At 42.7% G+C, this 25,770-nt stretch overlaps 2 protein-coding genes across 3 annotated transcripts in view; one reads left to right on the top strand and one right to left on the bottom strand.

Annotated features, from left to right (window-relative positions):
• The window catches only part of LOC131591714 (synapsin-3-like), a 164,586-nt gene extending 153,734 nt beyond the window's left edge, over positions 1-10,852 (top strand). Inside the window, exons 10-13 of one of the 2 annotated variants that reach the window (XM_058862690.1) lie at positions 2,268-2,402; positions 7,317-7,401; positions 8,869-9,166; positions 10,607-10,852. In XM_058862690.1, coding sequence (XP_058718673.1) covers positions 2,268-2,402; positions 7,317-7,401; positions 8,869-9,166; positions 10,607-10,739 — 651 coding nt within the window. In that variant the 3' untranslated portion in view covers positions 10,740-10,852. The remainder of the gene's footprint in view (positions 1-2,267; positions 2,403-7,316; positions 7,402-8,868; positions 9,167-10,606) is intronic. The other variant, XM_058862691.1, reaches the window with a different exon arrangement.
• A 4,370-nt stretch (positions 10,853-15,222) lies between these two features.
• LOC131592042 (F-box only protein 7-like) lies at positions 15,223-25,459 on the bottom strand. The gene is made up of 9 exons (XM_058863287.1): positions 25,169-25,459; positions 23,584-23,890; positions 22,392-22,619; positions 20,947-21,088; positions 20,392-20,475; positions 19,227-19,319; positions 18,095-18,271; positions 17,401-17,438; positions 15,223-17,046 (listed from the first exon to the last, which is right to left on the bottom strand). The coding sequence occupies exons 1-9, from the start codon at positions 25,288-25,290 to the stop codon at positions 16,642-16,644; spliced, it is 1,596 nt and encodes a 531-aa protein (XP_058719270.1). The 5' UTR covers positions 25,291-25,459; the 3' UTR covers positions 15,223-16,641.
• Between the last annotated feature and the right edge of the window lie 311 nt (positions 25,460-25,770).

Raw genomic sequence — 25,770 nt, 5'->3', positions numbered from 1 at the left:
CTCAGCATAGGAAGAAGATGAACCTGTTGAAGCAGATTCAGAAGATGGTCATGAAGGTGATTAAAGTACTGGAGCGCTTCTCCTATGAAGACAGCTCCCAAAACAGCTGTGGTTGTTCAGCCTGGAGAAGAGAAGGATCTGGAAAGATCTTATAACACCTTCCAGAATGTAAAGGGGGTCCGTAAGAAAGGGACAAACCTTTTAGCAGGGCCTGTTGCAACAGGACAAATGATAATGATTTTAAACTAAAAAAAAAGAGGATTATTTTATATATATAATTTAGACTATATATAAGGAAGACACTTTTTAGAGTGCAGATAGTGGTGGATGCCCCATGTGTGGAGACATTCAGGTTGGATGGGGCCCGAGAGTAAGCTGATCTAGCTGAAGATGTCTTTGCTCATAGCAGGGGTATTGGACTGGATGGCCTTTAAAGCCTCCTTCCAGCCCAAGCCATTCTACGAGTCTATGAAAAGTGGCTTTGAGCAGAGCCGGTGACTCCCAAGGGGGCGGGAGCCGGGAGCGCGGCTCGCCTGGCTCTCGGCAGGGTAAGGGCATCATCTAGTGGTCGGTCACATTGCATCATCTAGTGGTCACACTGCATTATCTAGTGGTCACACTGCATCATCTAGAGGTCACACTGCATCATCTAGTGGTCACACGGGCCCCTCGCACCGCGCCGTGCGGGGACACGGCAGACCGCCTCTCTCTGGGGAACTGTAATTGCCGCATTCCCTTTTAAGACAGGAGTGGAGAAGAGGGAAACCTGCGCAGGGACCTCGGAGAGGACCCCCAGGAGTCCCTGGCTAGTGAGACCCAGGTGGGAACTGGCCATTCCCTGACATTGTTAGGAAGCATCACATTCCTCACCTCATTTCTCAACGGAAGAACAGCTAAGTGGACAGTGGAAGGAGAAGCCACCTTGTGTATTTTGCCAAACACTAGCATATAATTTTCTAACCTTCTCCTTTTGCCCCCTGGGCCAAGTAGGCCATGGATATAAACATCAACCCCCTTTCCATGTGTACCATAGTTAAAACTTTCTAGGTAGGTTTCCTAGTGTTCATAGAAGACATCTATAGAAATTAAACAAAACCATTATTCTGCAAGAAAAGAGCAGAATACAAACTCAGTGAACTCATCTCACTGATCTTCTCTACTTTGAATCTAAAAAAAGGGGGTGCAAAATTTTCCATTTCCCTCCAAGAGTGTACTCTTGCAGCCTTGCCAGGGTGGAGTGCACTTCCGATTGTTATCTGAGCATGAGTCAGTGCGTTTCTTGAGCAATTCAACCTTCAACTTTGCATTTCCAGGGATTTTAATGTTTGCTTTAAAAATAAATGCAAAATAAAATAAACTCTTCCAACCCTGATATTTTGGTACTATTATATTTACTCCAGCTGAATCTTAACTTCATCAGAGTACAGTTCTTCCTGTGGGATTTAGCTAATGTTTGCAAAACACTTGATTTATGATGAACTGTTGAAAATCATGTTCAGGGCTGCTACACAGCTGAGGGTCTGCTGTGCTTTTAGTATTATTTTTGTGAGGCTATTTCTTACCTCAAAGACCCTTTGACAGTTTTCCTTCCCCCATCCCCACAGTTCTGCTTCCCAGTTTTCCCCAGTAGATTTGTAGAACTTGCTTGGGAAGCAGTTGTATCACAGCATTATCAAGAAGACAAGCAGAGACCAAGTTTATTTTCCTGCACTTGGTGCTGGTTTGGTGACATCCTATTCATTACACATCTGTGGTATTTATTTTCCCTCTCAGGGTGCAGTGCTTTGTGTTCATTAATCCCAAATGTTTCCTGGTTTCCTCCAGTCCCTGTTGCTCTCATCTCCTCAGGCTGCAGTACGTGTTGTTTCTCTTCTCCTGTGACCCTTTAAGTTGCAATGTGACCCCCAAACACTGTGGGACAATGCCAGCGAGACCTTATCCATCAGCAGTATCTCCTCAGGACATGTGAAGGAGAAAATTTGTATGAAGTCAATTTAGAAAGCTTCCAGCCACCAGAAGTCTTGCCTTGGCTTGTAAGTTGTGAAGGGAAGGAAGATGAAGAGTTGGGGGAAGTACATTTCCAAAAAACCCTAAGTGAAATCCCACACCTGGAAAAATCAAGCATGTTTTCAGCATGAGGAAAGTGGTGACTATAGGTATTGGCAAGGATGTGGAGACAAAACAGGTTAACGTAAGAGGTGAGCTGAAACAGGCGTCTGCCAGCAGGAAACCTCCATACTAACTGTTGTTTTTGCCTCCTGTGGCAGGTGATGGACAGCTCAATGCCCCTGATTGGGGAGCACATAGAAGAGGACAGACAACTTATAGCTGATCTGGTTGTTTCCAAAATGACTCAGCTTGTCGTCGCTGCTGGATCTACGCCGTCACCACTGAGGCCTTGGGTATGACAGGAGATTTGTGACCAAGTTATTTCCCTGAATTTCTTCCTTTCTCTCTCCTCACTGTGTCAGACATCAGAGAGTTGAGCAGTCCCATATGGGAGTGTATTGGATAGACTGATTCCTGCTCTTCCAAAGGAGACTCTCACAGGCTCTTTGAAGTGGGCACCCCTAAGGAACATATCTCTCTCCCTTACTCTCCTTCCAGATAAATATGGCATCACACCAGTAGCATGAACATGCATCTAGACATTCTGACTTGCTAAATTCATTGATTCACATTGAACATGGGCATTTTTAGAGGTTCTTCTAATGCCCAGTTTCATTTCTGTCTAACACCATCCCTCAGGATAGGTTTCATTCTGTTTTTTGCATCCCTGTTCTGCTTTCAAGAACAGAAAGCGGGAATCTTCAGCAAGACTTGTTCCATTCCTAACAGCAGTTTCTACTTCAGAGCTGTCCTCTGCCACCTTCATCAGGGGGAGGCTTTATTAAAGCTGAATGCATATAAGAACCTGTTAATTTTGCATTTAAACTGACTCCTTAGGTCTTCTTGTGTACATCCATTTTGAGTATCAAATGCATCTAATTTTACTGCCACATTTCCCAGGGGCAGTTCTATATAAATGAAACACCCCAGAACATAACCTGAGTATCCAGGTGTACCTGCTACGCTTCCTTCAGTATCTAACGGAGAGTCAAGTGTGAAGCATGATTTGAGGACAACAGATCTGTACAACAGAAGAGAAAAGAAAGTAAAAAGGCTGAGGCCAAAACTGAAAGCAACACACTGGTACAATTTTCATTTCCACTTGAGACAAAAAAAAATGGGATAAGGCACTTTATGGTGCTCTGCCTGTGTCATATAACAGTCCACTCCTGCTAAACCAGGTCCCAGCATGAAGGGTATTCAGGGTAACTTCAAGTTTTACCTAGAGTGAAGGTGTAAACATTTAATAGACACTGGAAATGCTTTGAGGCAGGGAAAGTGGTACAGAAGAGATAGCATTTACAAAGTGGAATTCAGAACTACCTTTTGAAATAGCCAAGATATAGAGTGTATGAACTAAGAGCAAAGGGCAAGCCAACAGAAACTGAGAACATGGACAGATGCATCTGTTTTCCATGTCTGTAATATACTGATACAGGATTGGATTGGATTACAGCAGACCTAAATTAAGGCCAAAACAAGAACAAAACAAATCTTGAAGGGATAGGATGTCAAATAGAAGAGTCAAACAAGAAAAGGGATATCAGGAATAAAACCTAGAAATACCTGTATCTATAATCAAGAAAACTAAACCCACAAATATGTTAACTAGAGTGTTTTACTATGGAGAAGGAGTTTGATGCCACAAACATCACAAAAATTGTACATGATACATTACTAATATAATGTTAGAACACTTAGAAGTGTCTAGAGAGAAATAATTAAATATGAGGCTGGTGAGATGCAGACCTAGAGATGCAGATGAAGACTTCCACAGAAGGAATACAAGGAGCAATTCTGAATATAAAGACAGCAGTAATGAATACATAGAAGTATGAATCCCTGGATATCCTATGGGTATGAATAGAATACCTATACATATTATTGGACTCTCTATACTAGCCTCTGGGTTGAGAAAAAGTGGGAAATTATAAAACTGAGTGCACAGAATTTACAGAGATGGAAAAGTAAGAAGTCACAACAATGTGAGGCTTCGGCTGTCAAGAAACAAGTCAAATATCAAGTGGGACAGCAATCCAGAGGGAGGTAAAAACACCTTGACTTTGCCATAAGAAACATCCAGGTACAAATTCAGATAGTGAGTGTGTACCATTAGATTTAATGTCCAAGGGACAAATGTGATATCAAAAAGTAAGGGTATGACCACAAGCGTGAGAAAAGAAAATTAATCAACTCCTTAGCAGTAAAACTGTACTGATGCTATTTTGAGAGACCATTGTTTTCCAGAATGCATACATACATTTCTGACCTGCTCCTGAACCAAGAATGTGAGAAATAAACTTGTAGAGTTAAATGACAAAAAGAACATTTAAGACAAATGAGGGGAAAAAATCTTTCACATTTGGAAATCTGAGATTTAAGAGGACCTTTATGTGGCGTCATACAAGTAATAAAAGGAAATGTAAAAAGGAGAGAAATTAATTTTGAGGAGCAGATAGAGGAAAGAATGAAACAAGCTCTTTGAGTTCATCAGAAAATGGAACCCTACCAAACAATTGGTGGGCTCTATGGATCCTCCAAAGTTAAGGGAGGAAAAGAAGACAACAGGGACAGCATGGTGACGCTAGTAAATGTAATTGCTGAAAATGGGGAACTTCTTTACCTCATTATAGTTTTACCTGATCAGAATGACACAGAAAAGAATAAAAGCAGTTATTAAATCAGTGATGACTGATATTTAAAAAAAAATTATTAATCCCCCAACTCCAGATGGCCACATGCAATGAACTGAATTTGGGAAGAGACTAAGCTGCCAAAAAAACCTGTATTATCATTAGAAATAATTGCTTCTCCAGAGGACTGGTGTACAAAAATACAAACAATGTGGCTTGAAAGCTGTAAGAGCAATGCAGAAAAATTTAGATAAGTTATAGACTTTATGAATTTTCTCAAATGATAATTTAAAGAAGAACACAAAAGAATAAATAAATCAGCAGAAACCATAGCTAAGGGCATTTACCACATGAATTTTTTGCGAAGAAAAAATGTTCCATTAATTTCCTTTCGATTCTTTTCCTTTTATTTCTCTGGGAATTCTTTCATGAAGTGGTAGATAACAGGCAATCGGTCAGAATGATGTAGCTAGTCAAAAAGCTTTAGGCAAGGTAACAGGCAAGCTACAAAAGAAAGCATGGAGGGGCTAAAAGGTAAAGTTTTATTGTGTAGTAAAAGCTAACCTCAGATATCGATATCAGAAATTTTAATTCTTGCAAACAGTTAACAGAGGAGATACTTCAAGGATACTGAGCCAGATCATGTTGATAAATGTTGAGCCTAGGACAGGAAAAGATGTTAATGAGAAGTTTGCTTCAACATGAAACACTGTCGCATGGCTACACTGTGGCTCTGTCCTCGCCTCTCTGACCCACCACCAGACTTTCCCTTCACTGTTTCTCTTCCAAATGCAGAAGACCTTGGGCTGGCCCTCACCCCTTCATCTCTCAGCCTCAAAAACCTGATTTTCCTTTATCTCTGAGATGCTTTGGTTGACTGTAGGGAGAGGCTGTAGAGGTGAATATGAGATTTAATTCCTTTTCTTTTCCTGGTCGAATCAAGACATCTCACAGCATTAGAACAGTCAATTTACATCAACACTAAGGCTAGGTTTAGTTCCCAAACTATGTAGGGCTAGAAGCCGTGACTGGAAAATTCCCAGATTTTCCTTCCCCACAATTTGCAAGTCCCAGATAAACAATGCAAAAGATGGGATGGCAACTTCATCACGTTTATGTTAGTCACTTGAAACTAATTTCAATGCTTCCAACTATGAAGCATTTCTTCCCATTTCCAGAATCACTTAGCTCATTCTCCTGACCTTTCAGGAGCCTTGAAGACCCTTTTATCATGATGTTCTGCATGTAAATAATCCAGCATGTACCAGCCTATCTGTCTCCAGCTACCCTGATTTTCATAAACAATTTTGTGCAATAGGCTTACTCAGACTTTTGTTAACTTTGCACCAGCCCTTTGTGCAGCAGCTCTGCATTGCTTAATCTGTTTATTAAAATATCTGTCAAAAAGACTAAACAGCGAGAGAGAAGAAAGAGCAGATGGCACCAAATTATTTGCGGTAGTCAGGACCAGGGATGGCAGTGAAGAACATCTGACAGAGCTATGTATGTTCAGTCACCACAACAGCAAATGAAACTCCATATGGGAGACTGAAGGCTAAACTAAGCTGGGGGTAGAGAGAGGGAGAGCATAAACAATGTGCAGAACTTTCAAGTGGCACCAGCCATTCCCTTGAGAAGTACTTTGTCGCATACAGGCTAATGAAAACCATTGCTCAGCCTATGGTTGTGTTGACAAGGGAAAAGCAGGAAATTAGGATGCAGGAAAAATGAACTGGCAATGTATACAGAGAACCCAGATATTGCTTCATCTGGAAAAATGTAAGCAGACCCATCTCTGGCATCTGCAGGAGAAATTACAAAGCTGGGAAAGAGAAGTTGGTGATGAAAACAATCAGGGGCTTGGAAATATTCCCATGGAGGGACTGGAGGGACTCTAAAGTCTCTTGGCTGTAGAAAGGAGGTGAATGAGAGAGAGGGCAGTGAAGGTTTACAAAATAATGAATGGCCTAGCATGGGCAGGTTGTGAAAGCTAGTTTCAAAACTCAGAACAAAGCAACACACACAAAAAATGGGAAAGACAGTGAGGCTGAAAGTTGAGCAAGACTCAAAAGGGTCTGGATGTAAATATCAAAATAAATATCTGGAACTGTTGCAAAGACTTTGTAGAGCAGATAATAAGCTTCATGTTTCAGGGCTGAAGCTGGCCCATGCTTATTAGCAATCAAGAGGAGATCCCTTAGGGTACAGAGATGATTACTCCATAGACATTTCCATGGTTCATCCCTCCTTCCTTCAGAACATCTGGTGCTGGCAACTGTCCAAAATGGGAGATGGGACTAAGAGACCCCCTCGGGCCAGATACATTTGGTAATTCCTGATTGCCTAAAAAAGCATTCTAAATTGTAACTTCATTGTTATTCCCTGTGAGCAAACAACTTTGATGCTCTTTTTTACTCACCTCTCCATTTTAGCCCCATGAGATTTTACCAGCCAGATGCTGCATGTGTGTGAATGTGTATTTAAGGAACACTTCATGACTCTACAGTTCCTGTATTACCTCAGGGCTTCTCTTTGGGGACTCTGTATTAACTGGATTGGCTTTTTTCCCTCTAGCCTCCACAAGTTCAGCCTGTGTCAATGAAATCTCAGACTGGACCTCCACTTGGACAACTGTCACAACCACGGCCTCCTCCACAAGGTACAGTTCTCTGATTCCCATGACAGTGATGACTCTGAGTCCTATCAGTTTGCCTTCTAAATAAAAGGTATCAGGATAAAGGTTTTGCTCATTTTCCAACTCACTGCCAAGAAGGCAGCATATTCAGTGTACTATTAAAGCAGATACTGTCATACTCCACACCAGCTCAGAAAGTGGGATGAAAATTCAATATAGATCCAGTTGATACCACTGGTAGGACTTGACTCAGCAAAACAAGGCCACTCAGACTGGCACTGGAGCAGGATTCTGGGCACAGAGTATATTGTGTTTGCACAAGAGTAGAGGAGTGATGAAAAGATGCTAGTGTTGTCAGGCTTGGAACAGATCAACAACACCAGTGTTGCGATGCCAGAATCCTCAGTCCATCTGTCCAGGAGTTCCCATGTCACCAAGAGCACACCCCAAGCTCCTCCTGACAGCAGAAATACGTTTGACATATATGGCTTGGTCAGAAAAACAGCTTTGGCTTATCGTCCTGATGTGCACTGAGGTGATGAAGCATAGGGCTGCCCTGTAGGTAGCCAGATCACACCATCCACTCAATTCACATAACTGATTAGACCATCATTTTTGCCACCTTTCCTTCCTTTCTCCATTTCAACCTTCTATCAAATTAACACCTGCCTCTAATTATCTTTTCCTCATTGGTAACAGTTTTGCTGCATCCAAAATTTAGCATTTCTGATTCCAAACACATCTATGTAATCTTGGCATTCCATACTATTACTGATAGGAGCTGTTGGCCTTGCGGGATATTACTCCCCATCTGTCTCCAGTACTCCCCTTCAATTCTCTGTAAAACTTTTTCTCGCATAACTCCCCTGATCACCTGTGAAATCCAGCCAGACTTCACAACACTACTTGCAACTTTTGTCAGGTTTCTCATAGTATTATCCATCATGCCCAGCAACTTCTCATGTCATGTCCAATTGTTTTCCACATCCTCTTCAGTTCTGAGAGTCTGCTACCAAAGCAACTGAAGGCGCCTGGTGATGGTTCTGGACCAGAGGTATGGATAGTGATAGGATGGAATGTCTCACATCAAATTGCTGGCCTGTGAAGGGACTGCTTGACACAAACCAGCAGGGTCAGCTTACATTCCCACAGAGCTGGTTCTCCAGTGACTCTTCCTTCCCCAAGCAAGAAGTGCTCACCAAGGATAAGAAACACCAGACACATGAAGGGCAAGGCAGGTTGAAGTGACTCCCTTTGGGGAGAGTGGAGGGACTTCTGTATTGCTGAAGAAGGTAGAGAAATGGACAACTCTAGAGAGGAGGGCATGAGACCAATTTTAGGCCTGTAAGAGAGAATTTGCCATATTCTTCTCCATGAAGCTACTATGAGGAGTCTTTCTTCTTAGCAAAACCCATCCTTCCATAGAGATGCTCTGTGCTTGTTGCCCACCACATGCATTTCCTCACGTTTATGTCTACATGTCCCTTTCAGGTGGACCACGCCAGCCACAAGGATCTCAGCCTCCACGAACAAGCGCACCCCCACAGCAGCGGCTGTCTCCTCAAGGACAGCAGCCCCAGAGCCCCCAGTCCACTTCTCCTCAGCAGCAAAGGTCACCTGGATCTCCACAGCAAGTCCGGTCAGCAACTGGGTCCTCTCCAGTCCAGGCCTCCAAGGCAGGCGCGTTCCCTCCACAGCAGCCGAGGCCTCCTGCCCAAGGCCGGGCTCCCAGCCAGCCGAGCCCCACAGAAATGTCCAAGCAGCAAACCACCCCACACCCACACCTGAAGTAAGTGTCTGACAAACTCCTAGTATCTGTAGATATCAGAATAAGCCTGTCCAAAAAGTACCCTGAGCTGACATGGAGAACATATCACCAGTTGTCAGGCAGCAGTCCCCAGGAACAAAGGCCTGCACAATTGTGAGTGACTTCAGAGGTAAATGTATCCCTTCCCATAAAAGCCCACCAGTGACCTGTTGTCAGGAAGAACAGGTTGTATTTGACATCACAAAGATTTCACACTCTTCTCTTGTTCATGTGCTCACTGTTAATAGTGTGTTCTACCCTGGCCATATCAACACAGCCACTGCCTTCCCAGCAGGGTGTCTTTATTCCTTCACTATTTCCTAAGTGTAGCAGCCACAAAGATTCTTTTTGCATTTCATAGCAAAAAGGCAGGGAAGACAGAGGGAAGTGAAAGTGGCCCTATTAGTGTATATAAAATTCCAGATAGTGACTGTGTGGGGAAGCACTCTTCTGGAGCACAGCACACTGCTGAACTGTTATGGATCTTTGGAAGCAGCTTTTGTTGTCACCCTTTGTGGAGAATATCTAGCTGGCACCATGGCAGGAAAACTGACTGAAAAAAGGTCTGATGCTGACAAGAAGTTAACACAAGCAAATTGTATGAACAGGCCAAAACAAAACATAGGCTAGAAAGATGAAGACAATTTCTGAGAAGCAGAGGAGTGATGGTCTAGAAAAGGCTTTCAGTGATCATGTTTACATTAACGAGGCAAACTAAGTGAGGTGTACTTAAGGATCAAAATGTTGGTGCTAAGGATGCAGTCACCACACTATACATATTTCAGATACTTTTTTCAGTCTTGTTTTGTGCTGGGTACCTATTACTGATCAGAAGAAACTAAGGATGGTAGCAGAGAAAATAGGGACATTTTCTTCAAAAGCATAGTCCTGATCTGAACTTGACCACTAGCAGTTACACAGCCAGCAGGAGCAGTGTGGTCAACCCATAGATCTGCATTAGAGAGTTTACAGTCAGAGCAGACAGGCTGGGGAGGGCAGGAAACAGCACACATTGAAGGGGATCTGGATACCGATTTACCCAACCTCTGGTGCTCTCACAGCTGAAAGGCCAAGACCATCATTCCTGGTAAGGCTCATGAGAGACAGGTGACCCCTAATATTAATCCATTCTTCTGTATTAGTAGTGAAATTACTTAAGGGTTTCTCACAACAGCCTCACCAAATGGCAAGTGCATACTTCTAGTCAGATGTTTCCACTGACACCAGTTTTGACTGAGCCACTTGCCCGTGCCCCATTCCGTCCTACCTCTCCCATTCCTGGATGTCTAAGCACACGGATATTCTGTGAAAACCTCTCATTTTATCCTTGCATTTGTCTGTGTAATTAAACACAAACCATGAGTAACCAGCTTTGAATTCCCTCTTTCTCCTGCTGAGACTGAACTCTGTTTTCCCTTTCAGCAAATCGCAGTCCCTGACAAACAGCTTCAGCATATCTGAGTCATCTCAGCGAGGAAATGCCACTGAAGATGAAGCAAAAGCTGAGACCATCCGCAACCTGAGGAAATCATTTGCTAGCCTGTTTTCTGATTAACAGTCCTGCAGCTGGATCTGTGCTTTTGTCAGCCCTCACTCTACATTAATGTCACACCTGATGTCATCCTGGAATACACTCAGTGAACCCAGCAATTTACAACTAACACCTGGGTAAAAGGAATTTAGAAAACTATAGTTGTTTTAATACAAAGAAAATACTCAAATAACGGTCTGAAAAGTGACTGTATAAAAGTGTCACTATTTCATTGGGTTTTGTGCATAATCAGAATCACATCTGTTCAAATGACTGAAGTGTAAAGCAAATTTTACTCTTGCTAACCCCTGTGGAGTCAACACAGTTATGACAGTGCAAACTGGGTTTTATTTTGATTTGTATATAGTCAATACAATTGTTAACTTCCAATTACCGAATTCTTGTTAAGGACAAGCTAAAAAAAATTAGGCTTCTTTCGGAAACACATGTGCAAAGGCAGAGTCAAGAATAAGTATCCATTGACCAACAAAGTGAGCATGTTTGAGCATCCAGTGAACTGTGGAATTTCATTATACCAACTTCATAAAAGGTCACTTTTCAGAGCAAAACTGCATTCAAGGTAAATACGGTACCAGGCATCAGTAAGCACCAAAGATCACACAAGCAGATCACCCAGATGGACTGCTGCTTTGTTCCAGATCACTCTGATCACAGCAGATACAACATCTCTGTTTCATGCCTTGCATTTATGTCCCCTGCGCACGATTCCCAAGTTCTGAGAGAAAAATGTCATGTTCTAACCCTGTAGCCTTAGCTCAAAAATAACCTAAGAAATGGGTCTTCCACACAAAAAAAACTATGTCTTCCCCTGCCCCTGCAAGCACCAGAGTTCACATTCACAGTTCACACAAATTCCAGACAAAACCCAGCTAAACTCCAAGCACTTTGGTGACTTGGTCACATCTGGCTGTCTATGTCCCTCAGGAACATGCTTAATTAATAGCAGAGCTGATGAAGTGCACATAGCTGTGTGCTGAGTGTTCCATAATATTGAATGGACAGAGAGATGGAGTGAAATCCTGTCTCCTGCCTTGAATTCCCACTGACTTTGCTGGGGTGAATGCAAAATGAATGCAAGGTGACAAACTTGCAACAGAACTGGAAAACTGTACTTCACAAATAAGATGACCTGGGTCCTTCCTGAGACACCAAGCCACAGAAGGGCATGTATGGGATTGTCCCAAGCAGGTAACAACCAGTATTAGTTCCCCCCGATCACTCACAAGAACTATTCTTCCAGAGAAGACAGAGATGGATCTTTGCTGGTGCACTTTTCCTCTAAGCCAGCAATACTGAACAAAGCTGTGTCTGTGCACATATACTGGAACTGGGACATGATAAACCCCACACAAGCTGTATTCATAATTGAAAAACTCACCCTGAGTAAATCTACATATTTATAGCTATTTATACCCACTGAGAGCCTACCCTTGCACCCTGGGAGCTCTGTTTCGAACACACCTAATGCAGGTGCCAGCCCTCATCCCACCTCCTCAGCTTTGAGGCTAGACTTGGCTTTCTCCTTCCCTTGGCAACTTCACCATGATGATACTTAGGAATACCCAGGAATGTCAGTAAGTTAAAAAAGTATTTGAGCCAATGGCCCAGATCTTTGCTGTCCCTTAAACAAGGAGATCCCCAAAGCAGCAAAAGCAACAGCTGCGTTTGCCATCTTGGATCTTATGATTCACTGGTGGGAATAAAGCCAAACAAGGAAATCCTTCCTGCATAGCACCTGTAATGAACATCTAATTCCAATGAAGTCATCTGGACCTTGTATGACCTCCCCTGAGCAGGCCTTTGCACATATAATGGCAAGTAACAGCATAGCTTTTCCAGATTGGAAATCCCTCAAGAGACTCATCTGGACCAATGATTTATACCTCAAGTTCAGTATTACAGAACCACCTTATTCTCTGATGGCTTGTCTTCTGTTTTGTTTTGTTTTCCTCAGTTCTGTGCTGTCCTTCAGGGTTTGATAAGCAGTTTACAATGTAGCATCATAAATATATGTCATCATCTGAGCAAAAAAAACCCCAGTCCCTGCTGTTTTGCAGTCTCCAGGAGAAATAAAAGAGTGAGAAATGGCCTTGAGCAAACAGTGTCCCACTGGCAAGAGAAGCTGATTAACAGGCTTCACTATATGGAGAAGAGGTAAAACAACCCTGGCAGGAGAGGATTTCCTTCTGTAACACTTCCCTCAGCATGGTTTATGCCTTTACCTACTAAATGGTCACCAGAGATGCAGACAGAAATGAAAGTTTACTGCAAGAATCAATTGCTTTATCCCCTGAAACTCCATGATTCCCTCACCAACACAGCATACACAAAAAAGGAACGGTGACTAAGTACAACACGGCCCCATAAATCGACAGCAGTTCGTCGCAGAAAGTGCAACTGCTGGGTCATTTGCTGAGGCTGCATTTGAACACAGCAGGGCTGTCTTCTGACAGACCACAGAAACAGGAACAGTGACTCAACCTCTTCATTTGCCTACAGCTCCCCAGCTGTCACTTTTCAAGGGACAAGCAAATAGAATTACATCTCACTGCCTAGCTTTAAGTTGCAACATCAAGTACAAGCAACAGGCACTCTCAGCTTAATTTGTCCATAGTTCCTGAAAAAGCACCTTCAGTTCTATTCACAGAAGTGCTTTAAAGCACTGAGTTGATTTCCAAAGTTAGATTGACAAGAATCTGTTGTGTTCTGTAACTGTCTCAACAGTACACTTCAAGTCTACAGCTATGATGCTCACATACTAGATGTAGCAGGAGATTCACAAATGCATCATCCTGTCTTCAAGTTATTGCCTTCGATGCTGGCTTTCTACTCCAAAATCCCTCTACTCTAGAAAAAGAGAAGAGGGAATACAAGAGGTATTCTCCTTTTATATTAATGGAAAATTAAGGTATACCCAAGAGGCATTTAAGTACCTAAAGATAACCACAGGGACAGTAAGAAAATAACAGAAATATTGGTAAAGAGAAGATACATTTGAATAACAGGGCACACAAGCTCCACAGCACAGCTTGGGATCTTTCTCACACAAGATGTGAAAAATGAGCAGCTGGTCAAAGATATTTTTTTTGTCCTATTTGCTTTAATTTTCTTCACATGGAAGCCAGGAAACATGAGTAGGTTTGTGTGTTTGGGACTAGCCCAAGTAGCTGTGACACAGCTATGGCACCCAACCATATCCACCATCTAGAAAATTAGTTCACATTTTGGTGTTTAGCTACAAACTGAAGAACACCTTGACTTTTTCATAGCTAGGTGTAGTATTTCAAGAGGAATGGAACACACATTCCCAGGCAAGCTAAGGTCCAGAAGAACAGCAGTCCTACTTGTAAATGCAGTGGTCTTTTACAGTCTTGCACCAATCACAAGCAGGTATGTAAGACCTTACACCTTACGTATGGTTCAGTTGCTTCCTCTGGTTGGCTTGAAGTTTCATGAATAAGATAAAACAATACACAGAAAAGCCAAGGATAATAGTTCCTCATTTCCAAGTGACTCAGTAACAACCTTTACAGTGCTAGATATTATGAATAGTATAGGTAAGGAATCCTCATCTTAAGGCATTTCATCTTTTGTGATTTCTCTTTTATCATTTGCAATAGCAATGACACACACACTTCACTTAGGAGCTGGCAAATAAAGCAAGCAGCTAATTTTCAAGTATGTCCTCTGTTTTTTCTTCTAATTTTATACTGTTGGTCCTGAGATAGTCACTCTATATCCTGTTTTATGAATAACAGGAACTCCTCTTTAAGGAACTTTACAGTTCCAGCTAAGTCAGGTTTCCTAATCTTTGGCTCACACCACCTTTACTGCAATGTGATGGACAATAAAAAAAGGAAGGAATATCTTCAGGTCATTCAGCAGTGTATGTGTAAAAGGGCTGAGTTCATTACTTCAAAAACAAACATTTCAATGACAAAACCCAGGATAAATTGAACCTCTGGCATCAGCTTGGCAGAATGTTGTCTTCATGGCAAAGAGGGCCCAATTCCAGAGCAGCACACAGCTTGCCAGCAGGGCAAACCATGTGACTTTCATCAAGGCATTGGCAATATGAGTACCACTGGCACCACAAAAATTAACTTCTCACACGCAGTATGTGAACGCCATTCCCAGAAATAGCTTGGAAACAATGGAAATGGGTAAGTTACAAATTATTTCATCAGTTAAAGCTATATAACCTTATCTGAATATTATTTATGCATTGCTGAAGCACTCATCATCACAAGGACAAAATGGTGCAAGACCAATACAGTGTAGATTTCCCTTTTCCTTTTTATAGTCAGTGGAATATAAAGAATTGCTGCAAACTCTAAGAGATCTGACTATACATTTCACTGGTGAAAATGCTTTTGGAACAAGTCAATTCAACCACTGAAGGCAAATGTTAAAAGTTAAGGCTAATCTTAGTAGTGAAGTAAAACTATCCCTGTGAAGTAGGAAAGGAAGAAAGAAACAATACAACTTTTGACAGCAAAATAAAGTATTATATTTTACTTCCACTGGCAAAACTCCCTGACCTTACTGAAGTCAGCTGATTTTATACAAAACAAGAAGATGAACCACTGAAATCTCACCTGAAAAAGCACATAAGTATTACTGATTAAATAGCTTGTATTTAACAGGAAATGTCATTCCATTTCCACAGCTGGAATTTCAGAAAAGTTTTAGAAAATAGTATCAGTTGTCACAACAGTCTCATTAGTACCATTCACATTTATAGAAACACTGAGATCAATCATCTTAAAAAATACATAAGAAATTAAAAGTTCTAGTAAAGTTTAGTCATTCCAGTCTTCCTTTAATTGAGCTCCAGCATCAGCTTGCAGGTCTCATCAGGAAACTTTGAAAGTGGTCTTGTTAGCTGCTCATTAGTTAATAAGACAACACTTGAAAGGTGCTCATAACATGCTATGACACATTTTGTTTTGGTAAGAAATCATGTGATACTTAAGTAATGGAATTAAATGGAATTTATGGAAATCAGAATTCATTCTGCTTCTCATGTTGTTGTGATCCCATTCCCACTGCAACCAGGTCAGCCTATTTAATACTTTAAGTATGTCAGATGGGGAGAAAAGATGTATTTTCACACCACTTTTAGTTCAAACACAGTAAATGCAGTCACGTACTACAGATCCTTATTTGCAAAGTCAAGGACAAAGTCAAAAGTTTTGCTGCTGATTCTTTGTAAAACTGCTCTGCTTCTGCTTAGACTTCTGAGTTGCACTGTAGCATGACTTTACTCAATTGTTTGTAAAATCAATTAATTTGTGTTCTAATATTTCCATTGTAAAGAAAATCCTTTTGCTGTACTCTTTGTGCATTAACAATACAAAAACGCTTTTTACCTAATAAAATATTGAAGGAAAAAGGAAACACCACCTTTAAAAATTTCCATGAACACACATCTACCATAACAGTGGCAGCATTCTGTTCTATGTGGTAACTTTTTTATTAACAAAGATTATTAATTAGCCGGGCAGATTTTACACAAAACCCTTAATCCTGGCAATTCAGTAAAACTCTTCAAATAAGACAGACAAGAGGGTTTGTATTTAAAGTGCTCTTTATCTGATGCAATAAGGATTTGGCCGGTATTCTGGTCTCTAAGTAGCACTTCACAGACGATTAAGGGCAAGGAGGGAGGGCGGCAGAACAAACTGCTCTAAGTTGTAGCTCTTTGAGGAACAGACCTTAAGTGCCAGGTGGTACAGCACTACCAGAGCATAAAACAAACCCAGCCTCTGTGGCTGGGACATCACCATGCACGCATGTTCTTGACACAATCTGAAGGCAGATGTTAGTGCCTGGGATTTGCAATTTCCTGCAGTTAGAAAGCAAGCTCAGCAACTACAAAACTCCCTGCAGGAAAAAGCAGCAATCAAATGAATGCACGGCGAATGTCCATGGGGCGGCCCCGGCTGGGTCGAGGTGGAAACCTATCACTGGGACCACCTCGTCCTGGAAGCGTAGGGTTTGCTCCAGGCAGGGAGCCAATTGGGTCAAAATGTGGTCTGAATGGAGGAAACTGACCTGGTGCTTCTCCCTGGCCAGGAATGAGTGAGTTAATTGGGTCTCCAACATATGGAAGTGCTGGTCTCTCATCATATTCTCCCCCAATGATCATTGGAGGATAGATTGGATTTGATGGGAATGGGTTGGGTGGAAAGGGATTAGGATAGAACGGGTTGGGATGAAAGGGGATTGGATGAGGTATAGGGGGCAGAAGCATCATGTGTCTCCATCTCAGGGCCTCCTTCTTCTGTTTCAATTTTTTCTTGTATAGCTGCAGACAGAAAAAAAAAAAGTATTTTAAAGCTCTCTAAGTGTTCCAGCTTCAGCAACTGCATTCAGTTTTACAGCACTTCTCAAAAAAGTGCTCCTCACCAGCCTGAAAACCCAGAGCAGCAACTCCCCTGCCCCCCAAAGGCCAGGCACAGCACCCTTGGAAGATCTCTAACCCCCAGTCTGAGCACGCACCATGTAACTTGCTGATGCTCCTTTCCGCTAGTCTGACCAACATGCGTACACAGAACACCACACTTTAAAACTTTAACTCAAAGTTACTGCCTCTCAAAGTCTATACTTAATTCCCAAACTAAGACTGATCTCAGAGAGATTATATAAAAAAGCCACCTACTTCTTTCCAGTCTGTGTCACGAGGCCTTGCAATAGGATCTACAAAGAGAAGCAAAGAATTAAGAAAAGCAACAGATCTTGTGCCACAGATACCTGCAGTTTATCAGAATTCAAATACTCAAGATAGGAAAAACACTTTTGGTCAATACATCTTTTTCTAAAGATTATGCATCTTAAAAGCTCCATGTCCATTTGATAGGTAATCTACTTGCACACCCATTCCAGGTAAAGCATCATCTCCGAATGTTATTAGAGAAATCTCAGAAACACTGTTTCTGCCTTTGCCTGCTGACAGAACTTCCCTTGATTACCTTTGTTTCTTTACTCTCTTGTGAGAAATTGAAGCAGGAATGTTATCTTCCCCCCACTTCTTAATATCTGCAGTAGCCAATGCACTACAGTAGCAAAGGAAACAGATGGAAACAAGGAAAGCCAGCATCACACAATGGGAAGAACCATGTGGAGCACCAGTAATGGCTCAGAAGATTGCCAACCATTTTCCTTGGCAGAAAACTCTGCATCCACCTGAATCACACCTGACCAACTGCACTGATTAGGATCACAAACAACTGCATTTATTCACAGTGTTTCAATATCATTACTGGTTGCCTGAGAAGCCTCTTACCAAAACCTGTCAGAACTAATCCCTCTGTTAACATGAGAATGTAATTAAAAGAGATGTGCCTCGACGTTACCTCGGAAGTCCCGCAGGTACATAAACCTCCAGAGAAGCTGGTCATTGGAAGCTGTGTAGAGATCACGGCAAACAGCAGAGAGAGAGATGAGGGAACGGACATCCAGAAGTCTGAAAATCCGAAGCTTGAGCTCAAGAGGAAGGACCACTAAGCCAAACACATCTGGCAAGTTCAAAGCTACAGAAAGGAGAAAGAAAGTTCAGAAAAAAGAGTAAACTCGACATCACTTATAGATCTTCTTATAGATCACTTGGACATCTTCTATCTCTAAAGACCTTAAAAGAAAGAAAGAACACTATAATCTCTCCCTTTGATGCCTCAGTTACACCACTTTTCTGAGCAACTACTGTGATGTGACTCCTTGCAAAACAGACCTCTTGCAACTCTAACTGCACTTATGAGGTGCATAAAACAGGGCAAATGACACTTCATACTGAGCACTATGCCTAAGAAACATTCCACACACCATATTACGCTTATACGTTACAAAGCTAAGGAATAAGTAAAGAAAAAAAAGACCTGCCCAATTTCATAAGGCTGCAAAAACCACAAACACAGAGCACATGCTCCACATAAAATCTTCATGCACTGAAGTCCAGAGGGAATTCCATTGTCTTCAGAATACAAAGCTGAGACCTTTGATGGCACTTTTTAACTATGCAGAGAAAGCCTGGTTTCCCACTGCTTCACAGACACCAGCTTAGATTACTTCCTACTGTCCGTTCCAAAACCTCAATGACCAGTTCCTAACAAGATCATTCCTGAGGTCAGACTTCCAAACATGATGCTAAATAATTTTTTCTGTTTTGACAAAGAAATAGATCAAAACTACAGAACTGCTGATACAAAATTATTGAGGCAGGATTTCCTCATCATTATGCATGGAAAAAAGCCACTCCATTTCCATCTCTGAAGTGAGACTAGAGCAATCAAAAATTAAAACCAGAATTATATTAATGTTTTTGGAGTTACAAAGATTAACATGATTCCTTTGGTATGTATACTTTATTTTATGCTTACTGCTTATATGCCTATCACTGAACAGCTGTTTCTAACACTCTTCCTTCAAGGCTTTAGATTGATTCCCTTCCTTCCATCATCAAAAATCAAGTACCATCATACTTCCTCTCACCTTGTCGGGCAGCAGCCAGGAGAGAGTAAACCAGCTGGTCTTTAAAGAGACGGGATAATTTCTGAAGGTCTTTGTAAACACCTGCAACCTTCTCTATGAAAGAAGAGAGAGAAAAAGCTTAATTTCAAGAGGTTAAAATGCAAAAATTATATAAGAGTTACAGTTTTCTTATTAGCACAACTTTAATCTGCTTGTGATCTTGATAGAAGCAGCTCTGCAGCTAGAGTGTAACTACCCTGCAACACAGACATTGATAAAGCAGAGATCAGTTCCATGGTCAGGCTAAGCTTTCCCTTCGGCCTTAAAAGGCACATTTAAGGGAAAGACTTGATTTGTCTGGAAACAAACTGACTCCCAAACTGTCAGAGCTTCCTTTGTCAGATTTCAAAGCTCCTGCCTAACATAAACCTATGTTCTAAAAGCCTGCAAGCCTCATTTCTCTGACAGAAGTATTCTTCCATTCTATTCTCTGAAGAAAGAGGAGCAAGACTTCACTGTTATACTGGAACACATTTCAGCACTCAGTTCTTCTACAACCCTTCAATTAGACTTCTACACAGAACACAGGAAATTGAGTCAGCCTGGCCTGCCGATAAAGCAATTCATATCCTTCAGAGAATATAAGGAAGGTCAGGTCTGTGTTCACAAAGATCTACATGCATCTGCCCTTCTCTCCTCCCTCACCTTAATTTTCCCTCTAACTCTGGCACTCTGAAGAAACCTACGTGGTCAGCACAGGTTTTCTAACAAAAAGAATTTAACAACCACAGTTCTACAACAGGAATGTAGGCACCATCAGCCTCTGAAGTCCTGGGCTGCCAGGCAGAAAGGGGATATCACCCAGCACTGCTGTCCCAGAGATTCCCACATATGCCTAGGACCTCATAAATAACAGGCATATGGGCCAAAGGATAAACTGAGCTTCTCAAGGTTCTTACACTGTTAATCTAAGAAATACAATTTGTGCTAACAACAAAGTGTGAGTAAATGGCTACACTCTGAATTCCTTTTACCACAAAGTTATGACTAACCTAAATGGTAACCACATTTTTATTCTTTTTTGCTATTCTGCACCTATTTGATGCCCTACTAAAGCATATTCTTACCCACTGTGTCCCTTCTTTACTTCTCAGTTTACTACAATGAGACCATAGCTCAGGCATACCTGGGTCCTGAAAGCAAATAAAGGATGATGGCAATAGCTGGATTCTCTTAACACTTTTAATCTCTTCATTGATTTTTAATGTTGCTACAAATATAAAAAAGAAAGACATTTCAAAAGTTAAAACACAGAGAGACAACTAAGACCACTTCATTACTGACATAATACATAGTCTGGAAGTTCTAAGTCTTGCAAAAAACATAAAAGAAGCCAAAACATTGTAGCTGAAGTAAATCTACTTCCTTCACGTCTGGCAATGTGTACCGAAGTTCCTATGAAATGTGACAACAAACATAACTCTACAATATTGCAATGAAAAGACCAGCTGAATCTCATAAGGATTATTAATCTGTTACAACAAGAGGGAAAGAAACAGTTAACACAGAGACTGGAAATGCCAAGAGTATTCAGCATCAGGAAGTGGCATCTCCTGCACCTCAGCAACTCAAGCAACAAAGGTGCAGTTCAAAACACACAAAAGCACACTTAACTTTTCTCTTCCCAAACAATGGTGATACTTCGGAATGTGCATCCAGGATGAAGACTTGACTTACTTACCATTAATAGCAATAAGATCTCCCAGAGGCACACAGGTCAAACCAGCAGAACCTTCTCCACAAAGGGGATGTGTGTACTGTAGCTTATAAACACCATTCCCTCTCCATTTCTCTGGCATAGAGACTGCCTTGGCTTCTATCCCCTACAAATGTAAAGAGATCACAAACTCACTGTCATACTTCTGCAATGCACCAGTGCTGAGGGGTGAGAAAACGATTAGAAGTTAGGAAATGGCAGAATGATGTTTGCAATTCAACTCTTAGGTCAGCCCTAATGACACAGTGATTATGAATATATATGATTACACACGTTTTCCCCAAAACTAACAGCACATCTAAGTGAAGTTCAGTAACTTTTGTCCTGTCCAGTGAGCACTCACACCTACTTCTTTGAGACACATACCTCATCCTGTCATCCATTCCAGCATTCTGACAACTCCTGCACATAGTCAATTCGCTGTTCAAAAAAAAAGCTACTGCACCTTTTCTGTGAACTTACAGTATCTGATAGGGCATTAAGAACCACAGTTTTAAGTTAATTAGAAAACCTGAGTGAACTAACAGGTTTGCTTTCAATTTCAGTATGAAATAGCTCATATGGAATATTAGAGGAGGATACAATCTAACCACAAGTATATTCTTTTTTTCCTCTTAAATATGCACAGCATTCATCTTCCCTACCTCCAAGCCTGCTCACTGCCATAAACAAACTTTATTCCCAGTGGCAAACGTATTCTTTACACAGTATTTCACATTATGGGGATGCAATGAACTCAGCAGATTTTTCAAATTGGCATTGGTCAACCAGACACCTACATGTGCTTAGTCAGCCTCACTGCAAGAAAAAAGATGGGAATTTAAACAACCGCCTCAGACCAAGTATTTTTCTCCACATTCAGCCATGTATTAGTAAACATAAAATGCAAAGGGAAAAAGTGAACCCATACATTGTACAGATGTACTGCCATAGGTGTTCAAGTATGATACCTCTGTAGATTAGTAAAACCGAGGCCAAACTTGACACTTAGGTGAACATGGAATTAGAGACAGTTTTTTGGCAGACCTAGGCCTCATTAAGCACCACTTGACAGGGTATCATTGAGATGACACCAACACTTAAGGCACTACTTTGGGGAAGTGCTACAGCCTAAGAACATCTGCACATGCTCTACAGAATAAGGCAGAAACAGGAGGTTCAGCTGGGTCCTAGTGAGGCTGAGGACCAAAAGAAACACAAGGACAGGCCTCTTCTTCCACCCCCAGAAGCTGCTCCAGTCTTTGACCTGAAGACTTTCTGGTCAGGGAATTTTGAGAAGCTGATCCTGCAGCAGCCCCTGCAGCCAACTGACATACAAAGGCAGAAGCAGATCCTCAGATGCATCTTGTACATTCCACAGCTTCCCCACACTGACCCAGAAATTTCTGTTTGGTGCTGCATCTACCTACCTGAGGTACATAGCCTGTCTCCATCATGAGAAGATGAACCAGAACGATCAAGGCATCTGTGGCACTGGTACACTCAGCAGAAAGGTAGAGCACCTCTAATGAATGGGGTATTTCACCATCAGCAGCTTCACTGCACAGCATGGGTTCGGAGGGATAGGAACCTGTACCTTCTTCCAGGTCAGCATCCTCTGGGACTAATCCAGAAGAAAATTCTAGACTGGATCCTGCCTTCAGGAGAAAGCAAAACATACTTTTTTTCAGAAAACTACACCTCTATATATATATCAACTTTATACATCTGCTTATTCCAGCCTGATTTCCCATACGAGTTGTACAAATTCCTTACACCTCCATTTTCTAGCACTCCACGAGAACTGAGATTATATATGTAGCCTTTGGGTTTTTTAATCTTTACAATGTAAACCCTTCATGAAAGGGTCTGTCATTTTATTGCATATACTGAAGACAAAGTGATGATAATATATTAAACCTTCGTCGGAATTTTTGCAACATATTCAGGAATAATTTAATCAGTACAGAATCACCATTTATTTCAACTTAGCCAATATGCATGGCAAGCAACCAAAATGGTAACCTGGGCTGCCAACAAACACAACAAGCCTAAACAGCAGTAAGGGGGGAAAAAAAAAAACCAGTGGAGTGCACCTGCTGCCACCTGAGGACTGTGGTGTCATTGTAACTTCTTTTCTTCTAAATCATGGCATGTTATTAATTAAATGACAAAACTACACACAGACACATTATTTTGAAAAAGCAGAATGAAAACTTTAAGCAGATTTACCTAAAGTGAGGGTCAGGAAAGGGGGTAAAAAAGAGCCTGTCTTTGACACTGCCTGTTGCATCTGCTCCAGTCTAGAATCAGAAGTTAGTGCTGAGGCAGGAAAGAAACATAATCCTAACTTCCTTAAGTGCATGTTCCAGCAAAAACATTTACTCCTGTAAACCTGAAAAACTCTGGGCTCTCTGAACTAGCTCTGTGCCACAGTAACATACAATGAATAGAGACAAATTTCCATTCAAATAACTGAACACATATCAGACAAGTGTAAGGAGCCAAATATTCTTAAGAAATAAGAATTTTCCACTTCAGTCCTATATAGTACAGTTACTGACACAACAGGATACCTTCTTTTTTGCCTTGAGCTGTACAGTAAAATTCTTGTGTACTTACCCTCTCATCACTCTCTTGAACTTCCACCTGAGCCCTCTCATTGTTAGATTGCTCATTCTGCCCTTTTTCTTTTGGACTGTTGGCCTGACTTATGTTGGGGGTCAAGGTGGACGGCTCATGACCATTCTGAAGTGAGGGTGGAGCAGAAGAAGGAGGAGGAGGAGGAGGTAGGCTGGGTTGTCCATCTGGCTCTTCTAGTAACAAGCATATCAAATCTCCAGAAACAATGCCATATGCAGCTAAGGTCTTCTGATCCTCTGTGAGAGCATCTTTTCTGTTCAATGTTATTGAAAACGTGGTATCAGAACTGCAAAATAGTTTTTAAAAAAACAGTAAGGAAACATGGGTGGCTGCACTTGGATAGCCACACACTCGACTTGGCAATTGGTGCTACAGTGTAGTTGACCTGGTGGTGATTGGTCAAAAATTGGACTTGATGATCTTGTCCAACCTCAATGACTCTGATTCTACAACTAGAAATGCATAGTGCATATTACAACAGTATTGTGCCATGGGACTTAATCCATTATTAATTACCTATATGTTAAAGAAATAGTGAGGGGAAAAAAGATTATATGAAATTATTTCCCCTATGTTTATCACCAAGTACATTTTAAGTTGCTATAGCTGCTTGGTAAATAAAACTTCATTTACAGAAATTGCTCACAAAACAGTTATGAAGGAAAGCAACAAATGCCCTTCAAAATATCACAGTATCACAGCTAGGAAAACAAGATCTACATAAACTACTGCCTCGGATTATTTAAAAATAAATAGTATTGAAGACTCAACCAACTTGCTGTCTCCTCAAGCTAAACCATTTCAGTGATCAGCAGGTGTCCTGTAGAATGTTAGTTGCAAATGAGAGTAATCAGGTAAGATGCTTCAGGCCAAAAAAAAAAAACCCCAGAAATGAAACTGGTTAGCAGGGAAGCAGCTAAAAAATACACCCACTGCGGCAAGACAAGCAGTAACTTCAGATCCCTCCTGCCCACGCTACTGTGTGAATCACCAGTGAAACACCAGCACGTCGGACCTAATTAAAGGTTTGTGACACAAACCCTTCAGCCAACATCAGAAAACGCTCCCCTTTTACAGGCGATTCATTTTTCTGCGGAGGATGCCGGGAGTTCTTCAGTTAAATTGTTTATGAAACTTAAACCGAGATTCTGCAGGAAGCCTCAGAGAAGCCTAAAACTGAGACGCTACAGCATTTTGTAACTTAAGCGCCGCGCAGAAGTCTCAGTCAGCTCTGACCGTGATGCAACCCGCATTTGGCAGCTCAGCACTCGCAGAGTTCTGCCTTCCCGCTCCGCAGTGCCCAGGCGGGCGCAGCCCGAGCCCAGGCCCTGCAAGAGCAGGGCGGCCGGTCCCGCTGTCAATCCCCGCCAGGCGCTCCGGGCCCGGGCGGTGCCGCCGGCAGCGCCGCGCCCGCCCCGCAGGGGGCAGCACCACAGCCCCGGGCCTGCTCCCTCCCCCCGCACCGCATGGTACGGCCTGGCCGGCCCGGGCCGCGCACGGGCGGCGCCGGCATCGCCTCCCCCCCACCCCGACACCCCTCGCGATGGTTCGCTCCGCTCGCTACCTGTACCCCCAGGCGGGCAGCAGGGCCAAGCGGAGCTGCGCGCGCAGCTCCCCCAGCGTTGGCTCCGCCCCCTGCACCTCCAGGGCCGCCGTTCGCTTCTGCAGCCGTACGCGGAGCTTCATGGCGGAGGCAGCGGGAGCGGGGGGGTCTCCGCGCCCACCTCGCGCCCCGAGCGGACCCCGCGGAGCAGCGGCGGCGGAGAAGGTGGCGGCGGGCCGCGGGCGCAAGGGCTGCCGGGCCGGGCCGTTGTTTTGGTTGTCGCGGCACCGCCTCAGCCCGGCCCTGGCCCCGCCTCCGGGGCTCGCGGCACGCCCCCGATCGCTGTCTCTGCGAGCCGCGCGGTGGCCCGGCCACGATCGATGATTGGGCGCTCGGCTGCGCGCGGGGAGGAGCCGCCCCTGCGCGCGCCCCCACAGGCGGGGCGGGAGCCGCCATTGCTGCGGGAGTAACCCTCGCGCCTCGCAACTGCTCCGTTCTTCCTCAGCCTCTTACCCTGCGATGGATGGGCCACTGCCAAGAGGCATTCCTGCGCCCGGGCTGCCTGACGCCGCGTGGGGAAGGTGGTTGGGCCGCTGGCCTCCTCCTCCTTCTCAGTGTAACTC

This window comes from Poecile atricapillus, chromosome W (genome assembly GCF_030490865.1).
Source record: "Poecile atricapillus isolate bPoeAtr1 chromosome W, bPoeAtr1.hap1, whole genome shotgun sequence".
Classification (NCBI taxonomy): Eukaryota; Metazoa; Chordata; class Aves; order Passeriformes; family Paridae; genus Poecile; species Poecile atricapillus.
The sequence above is the reverse complement of the archived record's forward strand: the minus strand, read 5'-3'. Positions and strand labels throughout refer to the sequence as shown.

Excerpts from the sequence above, each read along its gene's own strand:
- LOC131592042 (XM_058863287.1), bottom strand. The coding sequence starts at position 25,290 with ATGAAGCTCCGCGTACGGCTGCAGAAGCGAACGGCGGCCCTGGAGGTG. Across the intron at positions 20,476-20,946 it reads AGATCTTATTGCTATTAATG|CAACATTAAAAATCAATGAA; the intron begins GTAAGTAAGTCA and ends TTATATTTGTAG. Across the intron at positions 17,047-17,400 it reads GTGACACAGACTGGAAAGAA|CTATACAAGAAAAAATTGAA; the intron begins GTAGGTGGCTTT and ends TTCTGTCTGCAG.